The sequence below is a fragment of the Plecotus auritus genome (genome assembly GCF_963455305.1).
Source record: "Plecotus auritus genome assembly, chromosome: 9".
Classification (NCBI taxonomy): domain Eukaryota; kingdom Metazoa; phylum Chordata; class Mammalia; order Chiroptera; family Vespertilionidae; genus Plecotus; species Plecotus auritus.
Genome location: NC_137783.1, coordinates 123788738 through 123815292, shown reverse-complemented (window position 1 = coordinate 123815292; position 26555 = coordinate 123788738). Strand labels below are relative to the sequence as shown.

Here is a 26555-nt window from a genome sequence, read left to right as displayed (position 1 = left end):
ATCAGTAAGTAATATATAAATTGATTTGAAAAAGAAGAAAAAAAGGGACTGTATCAAATCTGTACAGTAGAAAAGTAGATTAGTTTCTAAACACTTAACTCAACCTCATAACATCCAGGCAAGAACATTTAGTTTGGTAACTTGGTACAGTACAATATGAGAGGAATGCAAATTCCTATCTAAAATCCCTGTGCCAAGATGAGTTCCAGAATATTCTATCAACTAATATTTGACAAGGGAGCCAAGAATACCCAAAAGAAAAATGACTGTCTCTTCAATAAATTGTGCTGGGGAAATTGGATATTCACATGCAAAAGAATGAAACTACCAGTAATCCCCTTACGGCACTCACAAAAATTAACTCTAAGTGGATTAAAGACTTAAATGTAAGACCTGAAATTATAAAACTCCTAAAAGGAAACAGGGAAAAGCTTCTTGACATGGGTCTTGGTAATGATTTTTTAAATATGACACCTAAAGCACAAGCAACAAAATAAAAAACAAGTGGGATGACATCAAACTAAAAAGCTTCTGCACAGCAAAGGAAACAGTCAACAAAATGAAAAGACAACATATGGAATGGGAGAAAATGTTTACAAATCATGTATCTGACAAGAGGTTAATATACAAAATACATAAAGAATTCTTAAACTCAATAGTAAAAAAAACACACAAATAATCCAATTTAAAAATAGGCAAAGGACCTGAATAGACATGTTTCCAAAGAAGATATTCAAATGGCCAACAGGTACACTAAAAGGTATTCAACATCACTAATCATCAGGGAAATGCAAATCAAAACCACAATGAGATAATACCTCATGTCTTTTAGAATGGCTATCATCAAAAAGACAAGAGATAAATGCTAGCAAGGCTGTGGAGAATAGGGAACCCTCATGCCCTGTTGGTAGGATTGTGAATTGATGTAGTCACTGTGGAAAACAGTAAGGAGGTTCCCAAAAGAATTAAAAATAGAACTACCATATAATCCAACAGTTCCACTTCTGGGTGTACATATAAAAGGAAACAAAATCACTATGGCAAAAAGATATCTGCACCTTCATGTTCACTGCAGCATTATTTACAATAACCAAGAGATGGAAGCAGCCTAAGTATCATTTTGGCCATAAAAAAGAAGGAAATCCTGCCATTTGTGACAACATGGATTGACCTTGAGGGCCTTATGATAACTGAAATAAGTCAGACAAATACTGTATGATCTCACTTATATGTGGAATCTTAAACTAATTTCATAGAAAAATAAATCAGATTTATGGTTTCCAGAGGCAGAGGGGTAGGAGAATGGGGTGAAGGTGGTCAAAGGGTACAAACTTCTCGTTAAGTATAAGATGAATAAGTCCTGGGACATAATGTACAATATGATGACTATAGTTAACAGTGTTGTATGGTATATTTGAAAGTTGCTAAGAGAGTAAATCCTAAAAGCTCTCATCATAAGAAAAAAACATTTTTTTATAACTATCTGAGGTGATGGATGTTAACTAAACTTATTTTGGTAATCATTTTACAATGTCAAGTCATTATGCTGTATACTTAAACAGAGTTATATATCAATTATATCTAAATAACCCTGGAAGAAAAAAATTTAAGAATTTTCTAGATTTTTTTAGAAAGGGAATATGGCACATATGCCACATTCTGGAACATCCCTGCAGAGTCTATAATCAAACAGAATAGTACTTCTTTAGCAAAATTTATGAGTACTCACACTAAGTAGACTAAATAAAAAAATATATAAATAGCCCTACTATAATTCAAGTCAGGTTTCAGTTTTTACAGGTGTTTTGTTTTGTTTTGTTTTTTGATTCTGCAATTGTTGGTAAGGGATTACTGACCTGTATGTACAAATTATTATCTACTAGAGGCCTGGTACACCAATTCATGCACAGGTGGGGTTCCCCGGCCTCACCTGCGATCGGGACAATCAGGCCGGGGCTGATGGGGGTGATCAGAACCGGCTAGCCCAGGGGAGGGACTGCGGGAGGTTGGCTGGCCATGGGAGGCTGGCTGTGGGAGCACACTGACCACCAGGGGGCAGCTCCTGTGTTGAGCATCTGCCCCCTGGTGGTCAGTGCACGTCATAGTGACCGGTCGACAGATCGTTCAGTTGACCAGTCATAATGGTTGCTTAGGCTTTTATATATATAGATACTAATAAAGGTTAAGCCATTTCCCTTTAAAGATATTCTAGAGAGTAATATATAAGTTATATTATCACTTCCTTGGATTTACTTGCCAAATTACATATATATAACCATTATATACATTTACTTACAAAACCTCAAAGGCACAATAAAGACATTATTTTTTAGAATTATTCTTACTGCTTTGATTAGCATATCTAAATCTGTAGATTCAAACTTGTCAGGATTCATGTGGTTTAGGTGATCAAATTGTTTTAGAAGAGCATGGTAGTCTATGCCTGTATCTGAAAGAAAATGAGAAAACTATAAGTGATAAATTACTGGAAGCTAAAAACATTAATATAAGTGATATATAAGAATAAGCACTTATATTTATTCCTGGTGGATTTTTTAACAAAATTCAAAGTTTTAGATTAAGGGTTCATATTTTCTTTTAAAATATTGCATAATTTATTATTCTAGGCAAAGATAAGGTCCTTGAATCTAGAATGGAACACACTTAATGTGTACATTTTAATGTTATTTCTAGAAAGACTAGTTCACCATCAGTATAATCAAGAGCAAAAACCTTTTATTACCATAAAACTATGAAATTTCCTACATTTCATTAGATAAATTCTAATACACTGCCCTCATCAAAGTCTAAGTAGAATTTCTGAAAAGAACTGCTCTAAAATTTATATGAAAGAGCCTTTGTATGCTTCTCCAATGAATCTTTTAGATAAAGTCTAATTCAGGTAAATTAATTTGAATAATGACTGGTATTTTTAAAGAAACATCAACTGTCTTTCTTTGTAAACAATTTTTTTTTAAGTAAGCTACAGTAGTATATTGTAGTTGAATGGGTGAAGTGATTCTGGGCTGTATTGTATTACACAATTGAACAAAATAGGTAACTGTTTCAGAAGTCAGGGTTTCCACTTAGGAAAAAGGAATATACAAATATGGAGTGATAGAAGGCAAGAAACCTGTGGAAATGGATGGGAATTAGTACTATCATGTGAACTTATAATTTCTAAAATATGTATATGTACATGTATATTTCATATATATATGCATGTATGTATATATATGTATATATATATACCCAAATGTGCATACATGTATATGTGTATAGACATGCATGTATTCCCTAACTCTATCTGATGAAAGTGCCAAGAAGAATATATATTCCAGAAGCAATGAGCACAGCTAGTGTCAGCCCTTGGATTGTAATATAATTTCACACTAAAAAACTAACAGAAATGCTCACAAAAATGCCTGATTCCTGGGCTGCGCAGGGTAAATACAAGATAAGCCTGGGACATTATGTCATGCAAGAAAGGAAGAAACTGCTAAATTTAGTTCAACCAAGCTTTTACTGAATTATTAGTATGGCACTGTTCTAGGAGTTTTACTTATGAAGAAAAGATGTATTATAAAATTTAGTCCTAAAGAATATGACCAGTGAAATATATGAAAAGACACTTATCCTCACTCAAAATAAGAGAAATACATATTAAAACTTCACTAAAATACCATATAACAGAATGGCAAAACTCCTAAAGTTTGAAGATGCATATTGTTAGCAAGGCTGTGAGAAATTATTGCTGGTGGGAATGTGTATTAATACAACCTTTGTGGAGGAGGCAATGTCTATCCAAATTACAAATACATATGTCTTTCAGTTTAACAATTTCACTGTGGGGAACTTATCCTACAAGTAATCTTACACAGATACGTAGTGATATATGTACAAGAGTGTTCAGTAGAAAAAAAATAAATGTCTATCAACAGGGGTCTGGCTAAATAAATTATGGTTTCTCCATGTAATGGAAATTTATGCAGCTGTTTTTAAAAAATGAAGATGGTCTCTATGTATTAATACAGAAAGACCTCCAAAATATACTTTTAAAGGAAAAACATAAGGCAAAAAAAATGTGTATTTTATGCTAGCTTATATATACAAAGAGATGAAAAATAAGAACTTTTTTTACATTTGCTTATATAAGAATAAAGGAACTTGGGAAGAATTGTGTTAGGGGAAGTGGGAACTGGCAGGTTACAAAAATATCAGGGAACTTTTTGCTATAACTTCTTACTCTTTCTGGGTTTAAACCATGTGAATATATTACCTACTTTAAAAATTATACTTGCCCCCAAATTAAGATCCTTGAAACCCTTCTTCAAATTATCAGAAATTTCACTTCATAAATTCTGAATCAATGACAAAATATTCATGTTTTCTAAGCTTATTATATTGTTTTCTTTAGATAACAGAATTCAGTCTCTATCTTGAAATAAAGAAAATATTGCCAAGATTGAGGAAATAGAGGTTGTCTAAGGAGAAAGAAATCTCAAAACACTTTAGGCTGGTTTCAAGGATGAAATTACCTTGTGTGCCTGGTAACCTGAAAGAGTATAGTATGAGCTCAGTTTACCTCTCATTGATATCCTTAATTTCAGGATAATGAGTATTTGGTACTTGTTTTCTAAATCTATTCACCAGCAGGGAGTTTAATGATCTACACGAGCATTTCTCAATATAATCCATTGACCAGAGGTGCATGTTTAAAATGCAGATTACTCATGCCCAGAATCTGAATATCTGGGGTTGAGATCCAATTATCTGTACTTTTAACTAGCTCCCCAGGCGGTTCTTATGCTATCTTAAGATTAAAAACTATTATTCCACAAAGAGTAAATGTTCAGATTCTATTAATGACAATGCATCACCCAAATAACCAACCTATGGGGGCAAGTCACAAGGACACAGGAGCCAGCTTGAAGGGTCTCCCACCTGCTAAATCTGGCCCCTTGATTTTCATTCATTATTGGAAAGGCTATTCTAAAATAATAAAGGAATCCACCTATGTTGTCACCTAATGCTTTTATTATTTTATTTTCTACACTTAAATCTTTGATTTATTTTAACTTATATACAAGATACAGAACTAAATGTACCTTTTTCCAAATGGATACCCAATTGTCTTGACACTATTATTTTTTAAATCTAGCTTTCTCCCACTAAAAATTAGATATCACCTTTAATTCAAACTAAGTTCTGTGTGTATTTAATTTTACTTCTGGAATTTCTAGCCTGATTCCACTGGTCTTTCTACTTATATGTAAAAAACATACAGTTTTAAGCTAGTTTGGTTCAGTGGATAGAGTGTTGGCCTGTGGACCAAAGGGTCCCAAGTTCTATTCCGATCAAGGGCATTTACCTGGGTTGCAGGGTCCTCCCTGGCCCAGGCCCTGGTCAGGGCTTGTGCAGGAGGCAACCAATCGATGTGTTTCTCTCACATCGATCTTTCCCTCTCTCTTCCATTCTCCCTAAAAATCAATAGAAAAATATCCTCAGATGAGGATTAACAAACAAACAACAACAAAAAACCAACATACACTTCTAATGACTGAGGCATAGTGATATATTTTAACACCTAATATATCTAGGCCTTCTTCATTCTTCTTTTTCAGAGGTATGTGGCTTTCCTTGCTTGTTTCCTTTTTCATATGAACTTTTAAATTAACTTGGCTAGTACCAGGGGGAAAAAGTACATATTTTTATTTGGATCATGTTAAATTTATAAATTAACCTACGGAGAATTGACATGTTTATCAGGTTGAGTTTTTGCATCAAAAAAAATATTATGTCTTCTGATTTTTTTCAAATCTACTTTTGTGTTTTTTAGGAGTATTTTACATTTTTTGTCTGTACATCTTGTACATTTCTTAATTGGATTATTCTGGGTATTTTATCTGTGTTGGTATTGCAAATGGAGTATTTTCTTCCATTATATCTTCTAACTGGCTATTGTTTGTACATGTGAAATATACTGATTTCTGTATAATAAGTTTACCTTGATGAGTTTTCCTGTTGTTTATACTAAGTTTTCAGCCAAGTACTTTGGGTTTTCCAAACACGTCATCTGTAAATAGAGATGGTTTTATCACCTCTTTTCCAATTAATTCACCTCAATTTATTTTTCATTTTTGTAATTGTTTTGGCTAGTACCTCCAACAAAATTTTATTTAATAGTGGTAAGAGTGAGCATCAATTGTCTTGTTCCTCATTTTAGTTATGATACATACTTGTGTTTCTCCATTAACTATGACGTAGCTGAGTTGAACATATATGATCATGATACAAAAGTAGCTATTGATTACTATCAAATTAAGAAGAGATGTTAAATTTTATCAAATGCCTGTGTTGCATTTGACATATATACAGAAGGGCATTTGACAAATTGTCTCTTTGTTTGTTTGTTTGTTTGTTAATCCTTACTGGAGGATATTTTTTTTTAAATATATTTATTATTTATTCCAGAGAGGAAGGGAGAGGGAAAGAGATAGAAACATCATTGATGAGAGAGAATCATTGATTGGATGCCTCCTGCACGCCCCTCACTGGGGATCGAGTCCACAACCTGGGCATGTGCCCTTGACCAGAATCGAACCTGGGACCCTTCAGTCTGCAGGCCGACACTCTATCCACTGAGCCAAACCAGCCAGGGCTGGAGGATATTTTTTTAAAATATATTTTTATTGATTTCAGAGAGGAAGGGCGAGGGAGAGAGAGATAGAAACACCAGTGATGAGAGAGAATCATTGATTTGCTGCCTCCTGCACGCCCCCTACTGGGGATTGAGCCTGTAACCCGGGCATATGCCCTTGACCAGAATCAAACCCGGGACCCTTCAGTTCGCAAGCGGACGCTCTATTCACTGAGCCAAACCACCTAGGGCTAGAATCCTTTTGACAACAATAATTTTGGTTTTGACATCATACATAATAAGAGTGTGGACGCTTTCCTTCTTTTTCTATGTTCTAGAACAGTTTAAATAGCATTCACAATATGCCCTTTAATGATTTGATAAAACTCCCTTTGACACTGTCCAGGCTGGTGTTTTTTGTGAAGCTAGCTCTCTGACAATTTTTCTATTTCAACTATGAAAATTGTTCCAATTAGATTTTCTCTCTCTATTTTCTTTTGGTTTACTTTGATATTATTTTTCCTCATTTAAATCAGTGGCTTAATTCATTACTTTTCATTCTTCCTTTTTATTGATATAATTATTTTAAGCCAATCATTTTGATTTTTTAATGATGTGAATGTATTAACTATTCAAATAATTAAATTTTTAAAATTCAGAAAAGCCAAATTAATCTAACATTACATTTTGACTAGGAAACATGATATATGCCAATTAATGTAATTTGACCTCAACAACCAGATTTTGAAATTTTTCTACCTTTTATGTAGCACTTACCGTGAAGGGAATCCAGTTTAGCTTTAATTAGCATTCTTAACCTTCCTACTTCTTGTCTTTTCAGTTCATCAAGTTTTGTCCTCACATGGTGACTTACTAAATCAAGCTCTTTGCTTAGCCTCCCACTCTGTTGACAAAATAATAAGTTAGTTTTATCTATTACACTGTATTTTAGAACAGATACCATATATTAAAAATAGGGTTATAATAAAGTAGAGATAGATACTTTTGACTAATTTCGGTAAATCTGATATTATGAAAGCATTTTCTTTCAGAAAATATTCAGTTTGTAAGTCTAAAATCAAGATATCTAAAAGCATAAAATTTATAAAGGCATAATTAAAACACAAAGGAGAAACTCAAAAAGTTACTTGAGTTATAAAATAGTGCAGCTATTTTGGGAAAAGAATTGGCAGTTCCTCAAAAATTTAAACACAGCCGCTCTCTCTAAGAAACATGCCTGCACCTTTCCCCACCCCCTTCCCCAGGGGCATTTTCCTTGCCTCTCTTTCTCCTAAACTCCAAGGAGAGCTTTTGCTTCTATAATTTGTTTTCTGAGCCCATTTCTTCTACACCTCACTTCTTCTGCCTCTAACTTTCTAAATAACTTTCTCTTGCCCCAGCCGAGGAGCTCATAGAGCATCGTCCCGATATGCCAAGGTTGTGGGTTTAACTCCCGGTCAAAGCACATACAAGAATCAACCAATAAATTCACAAATAAGTGGAACAACAAGTTGATGTTTCCCTCGTTCCATCCCTTCCTCTCTCTAAAAATCAATAAATACAAATTAAATAAACTTTCTCTTATAAAAAAAAAAGTTAAACAGAGTTACCATATGACCCAGCAATTCTATTTCTAGGCATATACCTAAAGAATTGAAACATATGTTTACATAGAAACTTGTACATGAATGTTCACAGTAGCATTATTCATACTAGCCAAAAAGGTAGAAATAACTCAAATGTCCATCAACTGGTGAATTCACAACCAATAAATGAAATATCCATACAATGGGATATTACTCATCCATAAAAAGGAATCAATATACTAATACTTGCTACTTTGAGATGAACCTTGAAAACATATGTTTTTATTCATTATGGCAAGTCAAAGAAGCCAGACACAAAAGGCCATATATTGCATACTTGCATTCATATGAAATGTCCAGAATAGGCAAATCCATAGAGATAGAAAGTAGATTAATGGTTGCCAGGGGCTAAGGAGAGAAGGAAATGGGGAGAGATTGCTTAATGGGTACAGGGTTTCTTTTGGGGGCAAATGAAATTGTCCTAAAATTAGTGGTAATGCTTACATGACTTCATGACTTGGTGGATATACTAAAAAAACACTGAATATTAAGCTTTAAAGGGGAAAATTTTATGGTATATGAATTATATTTAATAAAGGGTTTTTTTTAAGTAACTTGGCCTACTTCAGCTATAGTCATCCCATATATAAATACCTCCAAAATTCATGTTTTTTAGGTTGACTCCTTTGATTACTTTTTTCATAGGTAAGTAATCAGATACATGTTCCAAGATTTAATAAACAAAATAGCTAGTGGTTTACTTTCTCTTATTTGTAAGTGCACTTGCAATCACAAACTGCAAGTCTAACTGGCAATCAGGCAAACCCTTTAGGACTGAGTCAATGGGACCTGCTAAAGACGGTAAAGAAAAGAAACCCCACAAGGGAGACCAAGAATGTTCACAGAGGAAGGAGAGCTAGGGAAATATACTGTTATAGAAGCAAAAACAGCAGTATATTTCAAGGAGAGAATGGTCATTATTACTAGATGAAACAATAGTTCTCAAAGCGTGGCCCCCAAGTGGAAGTATCTGTGCCAGCTGGGAACTTCAGAAATACAGGCCCTAGACTTACTGAATCAGGAAGTCTGGAGGTGGGGCCTAAATCTGTGTATGAACCAACCCTGAAATCTGAGAACCATTGAGATAAAGTAAAAGAGCTCAGTAAGAAGAGAATAAAAAGTGTTCACTAGATTTAACAATTAAGAAGTCATTGGTGCAAAGCTGTATGTAGTTAAATGATGTGATAACCTCTAATATTTATCTAATAAATGTGTATTCAGATGAAACCTAAAAAAGAAAGAAAGAGAAAGGAAGGAAGGAAGGAAGGAAGGAAGGAAGGAAGGAAGGAAGGAAGGAAGGAAGGAAGGAAGGGAGGAAGGAAGGAAGGAAGGGAGGGAGTCAGAGTTCAGAGCAAGATGGCAATGAAGTAGATGGAAGTTACACTGACCTCCTCCCTAGACCATATCAATGTCAGAGCTGCAACTAAAGTTGGAACAATCAACCTGAATAACCATCTAAAGACTAACTGAACAGTCTTTTTTTTAATATTCCCAAGGTTTTTATTTTCTTTATTATTTCCCTCCCTTTATGAACAGAAGTCTTATAACTAAGGATATACAGAGGAACCCACATGGAGATTGGTAGGAAGAGCAGAGATGTGAAAAGGGCTGGCTCCACACTCACGTGAGGGGGGTGGGGAGGGGGAGTAAGAATCCAGAGGGATGCCCTAGCTGGTTTGGGTCAGTGAATAGAGCGTCAGCCTGCAGACTGAAGGGTCCTGGGTTCGAGTCTGGTCAAGGGAACATGCCTGGGTTGGGGGCTCAATCCCCTGTGGGGGGTGTGCAGGAGGCAGCTGATCAATGATACTCTCTCATCACTGATATTTCTCTCTCTCCCCCTCTCCCTTCTTCTCTGAAATCAATAAAAATACGTTACATATTTAAAAAAAAGAGTCCAGAGGAATATCTCGGCTGAAGAGGTCTCTGGAAGAGCAAGGGGCCTCAGCCCCACACCAGGCTCCCTAACCCATAGCACCAGAGCCAAGAATCTGAGCCCACACAGTATCTGGCTGTGACAATCAGTGGAGCTTCCACCCACCCTGGTGAGAAGGGAGACTGTTCTTTTAAAGAGCCAGTGCACAAAATCTCACTCGCAGCATTCAATCTGGACTCTAGTGGAGGATCAGCATTTTGGAGGGGACCGAAGTCATACTGGAAGAGATTGAATGGCATAGCTGTGAGCAGAGGGCTGGAGAGACAGCAGCAAATGTCCCTGTGCTAGGTCCCTCTCCCACACCATCCACGGATGCCATCATTCCTAGGCCAAGCATTCCCCTCCATAAGCCATCAGCCTGGGAGTGGCAATAGCCCCTACTTGTCGACTCCTGGAGGCCCTGCCCTGCCAGGATCACTTTTCTGGTATAGAGGTCTGTCATGCCCTCCAGCCTGGACCCCTTGTGCAGAATTTATTGAGGAGCTCTTGAGGAAGCTCGGGAAAACTCGAGGAGTACCAGAGTCATGCAGAGTGAGACTGAGTTGTGTCGCTGTCAAGCAAAGGCCATTTTTTTTTCCTGTGCACCTGAGTGGCACCAACATTCTGGGGTTGGGCTTGCCCCTACCTCCTCATGACATCAGCCTGGAGTGGCACTAGTGCCTCCCTGCTGACTCCTGCAAGCCCTGCCCTGCCAGTCTGTCACAGTCTCCAACCTGGGCCCATGGTGCAGACTTTCTTAGAGGGCTGTGGAGGAGACCTGGAGAGACTCAGGGGGTGGCAGACAAAAAGGGAGAGTCTGAGTTGTATGGTTCTAGGGCAAAGGCCATTTTTCTCTCACACACCAGACCAGCACCACTGTTCCTGTGCAGAGCCATTCCTCCACACAGCCAAATCTTGATCTGTTTTAGCCTGATGAACTCTGATGGCCTTACCCTAGCAAAGCCCTGAGACCCCACCCCACCACAAAGGCACAAAGGCCCCAGGCAGGTGGCAACTGGCCTTGGTGTACCCTCAGACTTTTGCTGAATGGCCTCAGACGCAGCACTGGCACTGAGTTTGAATCTGTATCAACCTGGTGACTCACTGAGAGAACCTATCTCACACAACTTGTGTATGGTCAATGAGTGAGCTTAACAAGCAACCAGTAGGTGGAGGCAGATCTCAGATTAACTTGGGACTTTGACTGGCCTGCCTCGGGCTCTGTACTGGTGGAAGCAAGACTTAGTATGCAGCTTGTCCCCTCCCATGCACACCCAGCCCAGCAGAGACAGCCGCAAACAGTGGATCACTCTGCAACTCCAAACAGGTAAGCGCAGGGCCAGTCACAGGTAGCATCTGACACTGACCTGCACCAGAGAGTCCCTCACAAGAGGCTCCGGAACCAACACACCCAGTGGCTGGCTTCAGATCACATTAATTAGCTCCACAAGCAGCACACCCAAAGGGAGATCTTGGCAGGCGCCAGACCCTGCTTGGATGAATTCTACTTCATGGTATCAGCCCCCACACAGCAGTTCATACACTATGGCCAGGTCAATCCTCATAGTCACCAACTTGAGAGTCAATGCACCCTCAAATGGGCCAACAGCAATCAAGACTCAACTACAACAGGAGGGTTCACATAACCCACACAAGAGACATTCTTGGGGCACCTACCTCAGGTAGTCAGGGAATCTGCACTGCTGAGTCCCACAGGACACCTTCTACATAAGGCCAACCTACCATGACTGGGAAGTATAGAAGATCTACCAAATACACAGAAACAAATAGAGAGGCTGCCCAAATGAGGAGACAAAGAAACATGTCCCAAATGAAAGAACATGAGAAATCCCTAGAAAAAAAGAGCTAAATAAAATGGAATCTACCAGATACAGAGTGCAAAACGATGGTTATAAGAAAGTTCAAGGAACTTAGGGTAAGAATAGATGAACTCAGTGAGAACTTAAACAAAGAGATAGTAAACATAAAAAGGACATAGATACAGACAACAGACTGATGAATGCCAGAGGGGAGGAGTGCTGGGGGGTGAAAAAAGGTGATGGGATTAAGAGTACTAATTGATAGTTACAAAATAGGCATGGGGATGTAAGATAAACCATAGGAAATATAGTTGTTGTTTTTTTTTTTTTTTTTTTAAATATATTTTATTGACTTTTTTACAGAGAGGAAGGGAGAGGGATAGAGAGTCAGAAACATCGATGAGAGAGAGACATCGATCAGCTGCCTCCTGCACACCCCCTACTGGGGATGTGCCCGCAACCAAGGTACATGCCCTTGACCGGAATCGAACCTGGGACCCTTCAGTCCGCAGACCGACGCTCTATCCACTGAGCCAAACCGGTTAGGGCCATAGGAAATATAGTTAACAATATTGTAATAACTATGTATGGGCCAGATGGGCACTTGAATTATTGGAGGGAACACTTTATAACCTACTAGAGGCCTGGTGCATGAATTCATGCACAGAGACTAAAATAAGGATGACCCAGAAGGGTTCCTTCTAACAAAGGTCTCTAATTCTGATTCTAGAAATGGATGAGATATTTTTTTAGAAAAGTTTTTAAAAATAAACAAAAATAGCATAAGCAAACATTATCTTGAGAGATATAACTGAAAGTTTAATATTAAATCACTGGAAGTTTTTTTACTGCTGACTCTAAGATAAACCCAACTAAACTGATTCATCACCCTTCAAGGATGAGCTTTAAAAGAATCTCTCTGGGCCCTGGCTGGTTTGGCTCAGTGGATAGAGTGCCAGCCTGTGGACTGAGGGTTCCTGGGTTTGATTCTGGTTGGGGGCACATGCCCGGGTTGCGGGCTCGGTCCCTGGTGGGGGGTGTGCAGGAGGCGGCTAATCAATGATTGTCTCTTATCATTGATGTTTCTCTCTCTCTCTCTCTCTCTCTCTCTCTCTCTCTCTCTCTCTCTCCCCCCCCCCCCGCCTTCCTTTCTGAAATCAATAAAAATATATTTTTTAAAAAAGAATCTCTCTGGTAAGTCTTTTACAACTCCCTTTCTTTATTATGAGTACTAAGGAGATGTTTGGGGCTATAATTATGTCTAATAGTATCCTTAAGACAGAAGCAAATAGTTAAATCTCCCCTATTTTTTAATTTTTTTTTTAATCCTTACCCGAGGACATTTTTCCATTGATTTTTTTAGAGAGAGGGGAAGGAAAGGGGAAAGACAGAAGTATCAATGTGAGAGAAACACATTGATTGGTTGCCTTCTGCACCAGCCCCTACCAGGGCCTGGATCAGGGAGGAGCCTACAAGCAAGGTACATGCCCTTGACCAGAATCGAACCCAGGATCTTTCAGTCGGCAGGCTCACGCTCTACCCATTGAATCAAACTGGCTAGGGCTAAATCGCCCCTGTTGACATAAAATGTGGCCCATTACCTCTTCTATTAATCTGGACCTGATTAAGACACCAGAACTTAACCTATTTTATACCTTTGATTAGCTTCCTTCTGTCCTCACATCATGATCCAAGCCCTTTAACATAATGCACAAGGCCCTCTATCATCTAACCCATGACTCTGTCCAACCTCATCTTTTAGCCAATCATGGCCTCCACTTTTAAGTCTAGGTTCCAACAACTGTTACTACTTCCAATTCCCTGTATATCTCTTATTTGGATGCCTCCCAGTCTCTTTCCTTTTCTTAGTCACATCCTTAAGCACTGACATAATCTCCACCAAAAAGAATGACTTCCCGAGCCTTTCCCCATTGCTTCTTACTGAATTATGAATCCATCCTCTGTATATCCAAAATATATTATCTACTCATCTTAATAATCTTCTGGATGTTAGTCTCCCTTGATGGTTCTATAAGGGCTGGGAGTGAATCTTCTCTTTATATCCCCAGCACTTAGATCAGTGTCAGGCATGTTCAAATATTTTTTAAATAATTATTTAATTACTTTTACCTTTATTTCCTCTATGTCTGCTTTCTGGAGCTTTTCTCTGAAATGATTATCGGTTTCCAGCACATCAATCACTTGCTTGAGATATTCATCATAATATAGTCCAGTATCCTTCAAATTAAGAGACAAACAATAAGCTTCTGAAAGATTTTCCTTCCCTGCATCTAAAGATCTCAATTTAACAACAACAACAAAGAAGTCTAGCAAAATAGCATTGAACTACTTTGATAGTTTGGGCAGTCAAAGTTAAAAATCTCAAATGAAGAGTTGCAAAAACCATGTTTCAGGGATCACACCAAAATTGTGTTTTACTGTTACATAAATGTAGGTTTTCTATATGGCTTAGTCAATGAAGACTTCAAAAAAATATTAATTGCTTTTACACCATTGGTACCTGTTTCTCCTCATTGCCATTTATCTCTCCTTTGAATACAATGTTTGTTTGTTTTTTGGCTGGTTAGCTCTACATTAGAAATGTATTGTGATTAATTCTTCTATACATTAATTAATATATTAACTACATTTATGCCTGGCCAGCATGGCTCACTGATTGAGCATTGACCTAGGGCCAGAAGGTCATGGTTCAATTCCCAGTCAGGCCATATGCCCAGGTTGCAGGCTCAATCCCCAGTCTGATCAGTGATTCTCTCTCATCATTGATGTTTCTATCTCTCTCACCTTCTCCCTTCTTCTCTGAAATCAATAAAAATATATTTAAATTTATATAAATACATATATATATTAACTGCATTAAAAAACATTGTCTAACATTAAATAATATATGCTTGTCCTATACTCTTTTTCACTGCTATTTCAAAAATAGTTTCTAAATGTCCAATTTTATAACTAATAAATATTAGCAGTATTTTAGTTAAAATTCTTCCCATAAGGTTATATTTGTCATTTGACTTACTGGTGGTTCTATCTTTGCACTGTCCACAGGCTGAGCACCTTTTACTTTTGTCTTGTCTATGTCTATAGGCACAGCTTCAAGAGCAGTAAGTAGACATGTAACCGAGAGAAAATAATATTGTTGTAGGATGGTACTCCACCTCATCTGAAATAAAGGTATAATTATAAAAAAGTCCTGAAAAGATGTTTTCAGACTGTATATACATGAATTCCCAAAGCCACATTAATAATATATTAAATTTCAAGAAGTTTAATCCAACAAAAGAATTCTAGGAAAAGGGTTAAAATAGATTATAACATAAAAATAATGCTTAAAATATAGCACTAAAGGAAATCAAGGGAGAAATGCTTTTCAGCTAAAATTAAAAAGACAAGGAAATAAAATTTTAACAGTTTATATAGTATAAGAAAACAATTGGTTAATTATAAAAGCTTCAAATAAAGATGGCAATGAAGGACTCAAAATTTAAAAAAAGAAATGGCCCATGTTTTAAAAAGAGAGAATAAGAAAAAAAAAATCATTTTTTCCTCAATTAAAATATTAGAGAGCCAAAATTACTTCTGGATATAATATTTAATTAGCTTCAACTTAATTTTGTGAAAAAGGTGTTCTATGGGCACAAGTTGATCAAAAGAAACAAATAACTAGCTACAAATATTCCCTTAACCTTATTAATCATTACCATAGCCAATAGTCATTTGCTAAAATTATTTCTGGTCAATAATTTTTCAAATAAATAGGTCAATAAAATATCCAGCAGGATGTAACAGGATTGAAACAAACAAGGAGCAACTATTGCTGGTCCCACAATATGATTCAAATTTTGCTTGTTCAGCTTCCATTCCAGAGGATCTCAGTAGCTCCAGAGGGTCTACTACAAGAATTAAAATGATGCCCAACCCTAGCTGGTTTGGTTCAGTGGATAGAGCATCAGCCTTTGGACTGAAGGGTCCCAAGTTCAATTCCAGTCAAGGGCACATGCCTGGATTTCAGGTTCTGTCCCCAGTCGGGGGCATGCAGGAGGCAGCCGATCAGTGATTCTTATCATTGATGTTTCTATCTCTCTCTCTTCCTCTCCCTTTCTCTCTGAAATCAATAAAAATATATTTTAAAAATAATCTATACTAATAAAAGGGTAATATGCTAATTAGATCAAACATCTTCCAGACGACCTTCCAGATGTCCTTCCGGACAAAGCCATGGTGGCGGGGCCCAGGCAGAGGTGGTTAGGGGCAATCAGGCTGGCAAGGGAGAGCAGTTAAGGGGATCAGGCCAACAGGGGAGAGCAGTTAGGGGGATCAGGCTGTCAGGGGAGAGCAGTTAGAGCAGGGGTGGGCAAACTTTTTGACTCGAGGGCCACAATGGATTCTTAAACTGGACCGGAGGGCTGGAACAAAAGCATGGATGGAGTGTTTGTGTGAACTAATATAAATTCAAAGTAAAGGAGTGGAGGGGAGAGCAAGAGAACCCTCCGCTCTTTCGGCTCCGCGGGCCAGATAGAACAGCCAAATGGGCCGGATCCAGCCCGCGGGCCGTAGTTTGCCCACAGCTGAGTTAGAGGGATCAGGCCAGGAGGGGAGAGCAGTTAGGGGGATCAGGTCGGCAGGCAGGTGAGCGGTTAGGAGCCAGCAGTCCCAGATTGCAAGAGGGATGTCCGACTGCCGGGCTTAAACCAACAGTTGGACATCTCCTGAGGGGTCCTGGATTGGAGAGGGTGCAGGCCAGACTGAGGGACCCCCCGCCCCCGTGCACAAATTTCGTGCACTGGGCCTCGAGTAATAAAATAAAATGATGCCCAGCCAGCATAGTTCAGAGATTGAATGCAGACCTATGAATCAGGAGGTCATGGTTCCATTCCCAGCCCGAGTACATGCCCAGTTTCAGGCTTGATCCCCAGTGTGGGGTGTGCAGGAGACAGTCAGTCAATGATTCCCTCTCATCATTGATGTTTCTAACTCTCTCTCCCTTCCTCTCTGAAATCAATAAAACATATATTAAAAAATAAATAAATAAGCTGAGAAACAAAATAGGTCCAAAGCCATGGATGCATGGAACAGAATGACAGATCTCATTGGGGGATCTGTCATTCTGTTCCATGTGGGGTCTGGGTGAAGAAGGGTTAAGAACAGGGGGAGGGGGACAGTTGTAATTTTGTCAACAATAAACAAAAAAAGCACTAGTAGCAAAAGAATTACTATACTTTGTCCCTAAGTGATACAACAAAAAATTCAAAATCTTGGAAAACACATATATAATTGGTAGAATCCTAACTAATAAAGAGGGAACATGCTAATTGACCATCACTCCATCACAAAGATGGCTGCACCCACAGTTGAGGCCAAGTTCCCTTAAGGAGCCTTAACGAGCAATCAGCAGTGACCTGAGGCCACGCCCTTCCCATCCCCTGTGGGGCTTGACAGGGAACCTCAAGCTGCGCCCCCTGACCCGGCAGGGCTTGACAGGTGACCTCAGGCCATGCCCTCACCCAGCAGGGCTTGACAGGGGACCTCAGGCCATGCCCCCACCCTGGCATCAGGCTGGGGGACCTCAGGCCGTGCCCCCCACCTGGCAGGGCTTGACAGGGGACCTCAAGGTGCGCTTCCCATCCTGGTGCTGGTCTAGGGGACCTCAGGCTGCTCCCCCTGCCCCAGCGCCAGGCAGTGGACCTCAGGCCACGCCCCCCCACCCCCACCCCGGCACCAGGCCGGGGGACCAGAGGCTGCGCCCCCCTGCCTGGCTGGGCTTGACAGGGGACCTCAGGCTGTGCCCCCCACCCAGCGGGGCTTGACAGGGGACTTCAAGGTGCACCCTCAGTGCTGGGTTGGCGGAACTCAGGCCGTGCCCCCGCCCAGCAGGGCTTGATGGGGGACCTGAGGTTGAGCCCCCCTCCTGGTGCTGGGCTGGGGGACCTCAGGCCACGCCCCCATCCTGGTGCCAGGCCAGGGGACCTGAGGCTATGCCCCCTGCCTGGCAGGGCTTGACAAGGGTGGGACTGGCCGGGTCTAGATCTAGCCCAATGGGGTGGGGGGCCGGCAGGGTCTGGGTCTCACGAAATTTTGAGGTGCATGTGGGTGGGTGGGGACTTGACTCTGGGTCCCATGGTGAGCCCCAGACTCTGACAGGAGGAAGGTTTTCATATACATTTTACTAATTTTCTTTCATCTCTGACACTTCTATTATAGAGAAAGGGCAAATAGCAATATTAAATTATTTCCTCTAATTAATCCCCTTTTAATGTGCATGAATTTCATGCACCGGGCCACTAGTAAAATTATAATTTGTTTCTTATCTTCCTTCTAATATCCCCAAAAGACTGACTGACTCTAGATCCTTCCCCTCTCCAATTTACATTCCCTGAATTTCAGTTTCCTTTTCTCAAAACTATTTCAAGTTACTTTCTCCACAGATATAATAGCAACTAAACCATTTCACATGACAAGTAGAGGGTATAGTCATATAGTATTTGCTAATAAAAGTCTGGAATAAAATGAAATACTGGTATATCTAAGTAAGTTAAGCAAGAACTAATAAAGTAAAAAAAAAAAAAAAAAGAACTAATGAAGTAAGAAGAAATTTCAAGATAGGTAACAGTCAAATGGTTAAAAAATGAAAATGAAAACCATAACTTCTGACTAACAAGGAAGGCAAAAGTGTCCCTCATGTGATCATACTGAGCTTAAATGTATATTGAGATGGATTATACTTTTCATCAAAAATTTACTTCCTAACCCTGGCCGGGTGGCTCAGTTAGGTGGAGTGTTATACTGTACACCAAAAAGTTTCAAGTTCAATTCTCAGTGAGGGCACATACCCAGGTTGCAGGTTTGATCCCCAGGGGGCAGGTACGAGAAGGTATGAGAGGCAACTGATCGATCCATGTTTCTCTCCCACCTCTTGTGTCTCTCTTCTCTCTCTCTCTCTCTCCCTCTCTCTCTTTCTTTCTCTCTCTCCTCAAACGAGGAGGTGAGAATTTAAAAAAAAAAAACAACACATTTACTTCCTAGCTTTGCACGGTGGCAGTATTGTAGCCCATGAGGTTTTCCAAGGCACGATTATTGATAACTGAAAAAAAAATTTTTTTCTGATGATTATGTGATACCCTTGGGATAACTTATCTCTCTGTCTTTTTAGTGCCTTACATAAATCAAGTGGCTCAAAAATAAAAAAAAGATGGCTCTTTTTTAACACATCTATAAATTGCACACACAAAAATCTATTAGCATTTATGAGTAATTTTAAAAATAACCAGAATAAATCCCAATCGAGACAGAAAGGCTTCTATAATGAATCATGGGATAAAAGTAAAAAACAAAAAACACAATTTATTATTTATTTTCTTCTGTAGACATGGTCAGACTTAAAAGTTGTACCATGGAAAATTACCAAAGCATCTATGAGTGGTTATCATGGCTTACAGTTCTCAGAGATAAAAGAGAAAAAGATCCATACTCTGGAAGATAATTCTATTTGTCTGCCAATAGCTACATCTTTCCTTCCTCCTCAATAACAAAAGACCGATTTTATTCAGGGCAGCTACATTTTCCTGCTTCCCTGGTAGCCTGAGCTTTGGTTCAGAACATCTCTCTAAAAGGAAAGAATACATCCTTTGCTTTTGCCTCAATGCCTGGAACTTGGCTGTGATGGTTAGAGCTCTAGCAGCACTCTTGGACTACAAGGACCAGGGCCACCCCTTACAGACAAACAGATCAAAGAATTAGGAAAAGCTTAGGTCCTTGATGACTTTATGAAGCTACCATATCTAACTTAGACTGCCTGCTTCAAGATTTATTTCACATGAAAAAATAAATATTGTGTGTTTAAGCCATCATTAAGTCTGGGTTTTTTTGTTTGTTTGTTTGTTTGTTTGTTGCTTTCTTAACTGATCACTTACCTTCAGATAAATTAAGAATTTTTATCTCCTTTTCACAGATGAGGCAACTGAGATCTGGAGAGGTAAGATGACTTGCACAATATCAAATTAATAAGAAGTTGGTCTTGGCTCCAAGCTCAATGGTTTTTCACTAAAAATGGACTCTTAACAGGATCTAAATGTAAAAAAATAAAATCATTAAATATAAACATAAATGTAGGCATATTACAGTGGTAATGGCATGACAGTGTATGAATTTGTACATCCTCTTAAAAAAAGTGCTAAGTGTTTATGATGTGGAAGAAGACTAAATTCTATCATATCCCAGTAGTGAGGGGAGAGAGCTATATTAAATAAACAGAATAAAAAATGGAATAGACAGAGAGAGTGATTGTGGTACCCAGGTTTTACTGTATTGCTCCCCTTTTAAATAAATAAGAAGAACTCGGACTAAAAGTTTATTTTGCTCAGCAATAAGACTTCAAGATATAGGGTAAGTTTTCCCATTAAATCCATAACTGAAATCTTTCTTCACCTTTACCACTACTTTTAAAAATTAACTTTGGCCCTAATCTGTCACAGAGATCAGTAATAAAGCAAAATATCTCAAATTCTTTTTTGAAACCCCACTATCTAACTATAAAATTCAAAGCAGTTAGCTCATGTGCAAACTCACTAGTGAACGTAATTATTTCTAAGCAGTCTGTGAGAAAATAAGATGTTTTCAAATTTTAAGAACAGATATATTTCTTTATTTATGGTATTTTTAACATAAAAATCTTAAGCAGAAGAGTAACCATATGCATGTTATATGTGGGAAAGGCATATGACTTTTATTAACACACCATGGTCAAAATTAAGCAACAGATTGAATCCTAACCACTTCTCTGTACTAGAACATTACTTGCCCCTCTGAGTCTCAATTTTTCTACCTATAAAATTAAACTAATACTTCTTTGTAAGTTTTTGATTGGGTGAAAAGAAGAATGAATACAATGTGAGTAGCATAATACATGGCAATAGTAAATGCTCAATAAATATTAATACCCTTCCTGTCTTGAAAATGAAATAGCTATATATTGAAATAATGAAAATATGTTCTGTTAAAAGGCAATAAACCAGTTTGACATACAACCTTTAAATGTCATTTTTTGAAGGGTCACGTTAGCACTCTCTGAGCATTGCCATAACCAGAGCCCTGATGCAGCTATAGGTCAATGAAAAGAACACATCAAAGGAAGAGGAACACAATCTCTTCCTACCTGGCATTAAACCAGAGGTTTTGCAAGAGGCCCAGGTTTCTTTCTCCAAGGCACTGCTCTGAGCCAAGAAACCTGGGTTGCTGCTTGTTACTGTCAATGTCATAATGCTAATAGTGAAAAGGAGTGGGGTAGAGAAAAAATGGCTTCCAAGTTTCTCCATGCCAGCAGTAATGAGCACAACTGGTACCCTGATGCTCAACTCCGTTTTTCCCTTTGAAAATGAGCATCAATGGGAAAGTGAGGTTCAAAATAAAATACCAGGAGAGAAACCAAGATGGCAGCATAGGTAAACACCTAAACTGCTGCCTTGCACAACAATATCAAAACTACAACTAAAAGACAAAACGGATACCATCCAGAACCACAGGAAAGCTGGCTGAGTGGAAATTCTACAACTAGAAGAAAAGAGGAAAGCACATTGAGACTCAGAGGAGCTGCAAAAGGCTGAGGTATGGAGACTCGCACCCGGAGAGGACGGACGGCTGTGTGCATGGGCGGCTGAGTGCGTGGCTGGCTTTCTAAAGCAGGAGGGAGAAGGAATCTCCCAACTGCACTGAATTCCAGTCCCAGGCGAGACGCTGGGAAACCAGACTCATTCGGGGGGAATCTGGACTGTCAGGAAAAGAGAAAGCACACTGAGACTCGGGAGCTGCAGAAGGCAGAGGTCCCGGCTGGCTTTCTAAAGCGGGAGGGAGACGGAAGCTCCCGACTGCACTGAACTCCAGTTCTGGGCAAGTTTCTGGGAACCCCAATTCATTCAGGGAGAAACTGGACTGTCTGGCAGCGGGCAAAACTTGAGGGCGGCTTTCTCTCAGAGGTGCTTGCAGCGATTACCGAGGGACACTGAGACTCAGGGGTCTCATAGGGCAGGGCTGACGGGAAGCCAAGGCTGTCTGCTCTGCCCTGAAACTCCGCCCCATCCAAGCTGAACACAGAGGCTTTTGCAATTCTGCAAGTCTTGTCTCATAAGAGTGTCTCCAGCACAGAAGTTCTCCCAGCATAGACACAGCTGATCCTCACAGCAAATTGGCCTGGAGGTGAATTCCTCCCAGTATATCAACAACAATCAAGACTTAACTACAACAAGGCTGTGCACACAGCCCACATAGGGGTGCACCAAGAGTGTCCACCTCAGGTAACTGGGGAGGCTGAGCCACTGTGCCCTAGAGGACACCTACCACACAAAGCTACTCTACCAACTAAGGAAAGGAGCGAAAATGGGGAGACAAAGAAACAGATCACAAATGAAAGAAATGGAGGAAAATAAACGACTGGATATAGAGTTCAAAACCACGGTTATAAGGTTTTTCAAGAATTTCCTAGAAAAGGCCGATAAATTTAGCGAGACCCTTGAGGATATGAAAAAGAACCAACTAGATATTAAACATACACTACTGAAATAAAAAAATATTATACAGAGACCTAACAGCAGACTAGAGGACCGCAAGAAGAAAAAAGCAAAAAGAAAAAAAAATTCCAAAAATTTGAAGATAGTGTAAGAAGCCTCTAGGACAACCTCAAGCGTACCAACATCCGAATTATGGGGGTGCCAGAAGAAGAGAGAGAGCAAGATACTGATAACCTATTTGAAGAAATAATGACTGAAAACTTGCCCCACCTGGTGAAAGAAATAGACTTACAAGTCCAGGAAGCGCACAGAACCCCAAACAAAAGGAATCCAAAGAGGACCACACCAAGACACATCATAATTAAAATGCCAAGAGCAAAAGACAAAGAGAGAATCTTAAAAGCAGCAAGAGAAAAACAGTTAATTACCTACAAGGGAGCACCCATATGACTGTCAGCTGATTTCTCAACAGAAACTATGCAGGCCAGACGGGAGTGGCAAGAAATATTCAAAGTGATGAATAGCAAGAACCTACAACCAAGATTACCCAGCAAAGCTATCATTCAGAATTGAAGGTCAGATAAAGAGCTTCGCAGATAAGAAAAAGCTAAAGGAGTTCATCACCACCAAACCAGTATTATAAGAAATGCTGAAAGGTATTCTTTAAGAAGAGGAAGAAGAAGAAACAGGTAAAATAAAAATTATGAACAACAAATACATGTCTATCAACAAGTGATCAAGTGAATAAAAAAATCTGATGAACAGGATAAACTGGTGAATATAATAGAATCAGGGACATAAAAAGGGAGTGGACTCACAATTCTTGGGGGGAAAGGGGTGTGGGAGGTGCGGGAAGAGACTGGACAAAAAGCGTACACCTATGGATGAGGACAGTTGTGGGGAGGTAAGGGCAGAGGGTGGGGTGGGAACCGGGTGGAGGGGAGCTATGGGGGGAAAAAAGAGGAACAATTGTAATAATCTGAACAATAAAGATTTATTAAATTAAAAAATAATAATAATAAAATAAAATACCAGCTGGGTTGAACTTCAATCAAGACATCAGTACAGATGTTAGTGTTTCTCATGCTCATATCAGCAAAAAAGGACATCAATCCAGGAATCCATTACATGGCCTTTTTTCCCACATAACAATCAGTTACAGTATCCTTGATAATAGTGAATTCTGGTACCAAAAATTATCTTAGAGATGGTTTAGTTCAGACCTTACTTTTATAAAAGTTTGTAAAACACAGGGAGGTTAACTGATTTGGCCAAGGTCATTTGGTAAAGCCAGGATTGGAATCTGCCTATAAAATTCTAATTAAGCATACTTTTTACCATATCATGGTGGGGTTTTCTTTTATATTTGAGATTGAAAATCATTAAAGTGATTGCAGTTTTTCCTTTTCCTAATACATCATTTGAAAATGTTAGGAGCCTGTTTTCTAAAGTCTATAAACTAGTTGCATATATTAAACATAAAAATAACGAATTTCCCCTTTCTAGACCTTCAATTATTTAGAAAAAGTTAATCATGTATCATGCCAAATATAGTCAACTCAATTACTCACAATACTTAAAAGATTATCTACTTTAAAGATTATTTTAAATACATTTTAAGATCCTACACTTGATTCCTCCAGCGACCCAATATTTACAAGAGTATTTTGCACACCTAAGTCATCCAAAAGGTCCTTAGAAAGTGGTAAGCAATTTAAATATTATTCTAAATAACACAAAATTGGTTTAGTATAGAGATATACACAACAAATCCCCAAAGACACTGGTGTAACTGATACTCCAAACTAAATCAATAATTAGTGTTTTTGTTTTGTTTTGTTTTTTGTTGTTTGTTTGTTTTTAATTGATCTTTCAAAAAGAGAAAGGGAGAGAGAGAAAAAAATCCATCAGCCACCTTCCACATGCCCCACCCCCACACCCCACCTAGGCATGTGCCCTTCAGTGTAGGGGACAATACTCCAACCAACTGAGCCACACCCACCAGGGCTCAATAACTAGTGTTTTGAAAGTTATCCTCATTGCCTTCATTGTGCATTACATTTTAACTGGGTTTTACAGACCACAAACCAGCTTGCCAAAAAGCATGCTGAATGGGTATGTACTACAAACTGTGTGATGTGAACAATAACTAACTATCTCAGGAGATCAGAGAAAAGTAAACACAACATGGACCTGACCCTTGCAAGATGAGTAAAATTAGGATAGGTGCTGAAGAACAGAATGAGTAGCCACAAGGAGACAGAAATAAATTTTTCACTCATACTACAACGTTGGACCAGATCATGGAGAGTTTAAAGACCAAAATGAGAAAAGAAGTTTTATGGTCACCCTAATAACAAGAGTGATATTATTTGAGATTTCATTTCTAATTCTTAATGTTCACATTAACTTCTCTTTTTTTAAATTCTTGACCCTATTAACTGAGGAATGTTTGTTGAAACTTTTTTTGTTTAACTTTTAAAGTTTCATAAAACAAGAACTCACACTTGGCTTAAATCAGAATAAATCCTGAGACAATTTCTATGAGGGGTAAAGATGCTAGATTCTGGATATTGCCTGACTCTAATTATTCATAAGAATTTACCAGGGAAGAGCTTAAGAAACAAATAATTTATATAGGTTGTACAAGAAGCTATAGATATTCTGATCTAAATCTGATCTAGTCATATTACTTTAAGAATTCCTTAAAGCAACTGTCTCATCAATTCTAAATCCACAATCTCCTTTAAACTATCAGAAATATTTGCATTTAACCTCACTCTCCCTCCACATTTTTTTAAACAAGATAACATATCATTTGTTGTTCATATTCATCCATGGATTTAATAGCCTTAATAAAAGGCAGGGATGGCAGACAGTACTTACTTACTCAAGTGTGTGAAATGTACATTATCCAATTAAGGAGTTTAGTGGAGAGCACCACCCACAAAAACCACATTTCCTCACTGAGTTAGTACTTAGCAGGTGCAACAAGGAAATACCATTTTCTCATATTCTGAAACTGAAAGAGCTCACCACACACCCAACAATTTGTCACTTAAGGGAAAACAATAACACAAATGACACGGACTTTCTCCTCTCCTAAGTGTCAGGGGTCACTACCTTAACAGAACGGGCAGAAGAGCAGGATTCACCGGCCTAGCTTTGCTCAGCAGCGCGGGGGAGTTAGGAGGAGGAAGCGGTGAGCATTAGCCGGGAATTTGTGGGTACACCCACCTCAACAGTTGGCACCTCCGTCACCCATCAAACCTGCCAAGGCCAGGGTGGAACCACGCCTGGGTCTCGGTCCAGCACCCACCCCCCGCCAGCTCCTTGCCAAGTGCCTGTCACCCTCATCGACCCCAAAAAAAGCCTGGGTGCCCTGCAGCGAATGGAGCGGAGGCAAGAACCGCGCCCCCCCCCCCCCCGCCCGCCACCGCAAGTTCGAGCTGGAAGCCCCCTCCCATCCATGCCTTCCCACAGTGCGGCCCCAACCCATCCTCAGTACCCCGGCAAGGCAGAAGACCTTAGCCTTATCTCAGGACCCGCCCCAGCCTCCCGCGGTACTGATCCGCACCCACCTCGAGATCACGGGCCTCATCTAGCCCAGTCTCAAACCCCGAATCTCCACCAGCTAAATGCCTGCCCCGCACAGACCTGTCCTGTCTTGCCAGCTTCCAGTTTGCAGCTTAGCTCTGTACCTCTGCCCACAGTGCGCTCCCGCCTCCTCGCTGCCTTGGCAACAGCCCCCGCCCCCAGGCAGTCGGTGATTGGTCCGACTGGGATCGCGAAGGCGCTGATTGGCTGGTGCGGAGAAGAGACCTCGCAGCGGGCAGCGCGTACACACTGAAGCCTAGGGCAAGTTGAGCCAAGAGGGACGTGGCGCTCGGCTACGCGGGCGGGGAAGCCGCGCCCCTTCCTTCGTTTGCTTTCAAGGGGAAGCCTGTAGAGCAAGATTTGGGCGGGTGAGCTGCTGTCCCAGGAGCGGCCGCCCCTTAGTTACTGGCAGTGCCCAAA

General features: G+C 39.6%; 1 protein-coding gene across 4 annotated transcripts in view; it reads right to left on the bottom strand.

Annotated features, from left to right (window-relative positions):
* NUCB2 (nucleobindin 2) overlaps nt 1–26289 on the bottom strand; it is a gene marked incomplete at its 3' end in the record, with an annotated part of 39077 nt that extends 12788 nt beyond the window's left edge. For 3 of the 4 annotated variants that reach the window (XM_080640786.1, XM_080640785.1, XM_080640787.1), the window contains exons 1-6: nt 26196–26289; nt 19950–20103; nt 15059–15202; nt 14149–14256; nt 7418–7544; nt 2346–2449 (exon numbers count right to left, since the gene is read on the bottom strand). In XM_080640786.1, the coding sequence (XP_080496912.1) occupies nt 2346–2449; nt 7418–7544; nt 14149–14256; nt 15059–15202 (483 nt within the window). In that variant the 5' untranslated portion in view covers nt 19950–20103; nt 26196–26289. Of the gene's footprint in view, nt 1–2345; nt 2450–7417; nt 7545–14148; nt 14257–15058; nt 15203–19949; nt 20104–26119 lie in introns of all 4 variants that reach the window. The other variant, XM_080640788.1, reaches the window with a different exon arrangement.
* Between the last annotated feature and the right edge of the window lie 266 nt (nt 26290–26555).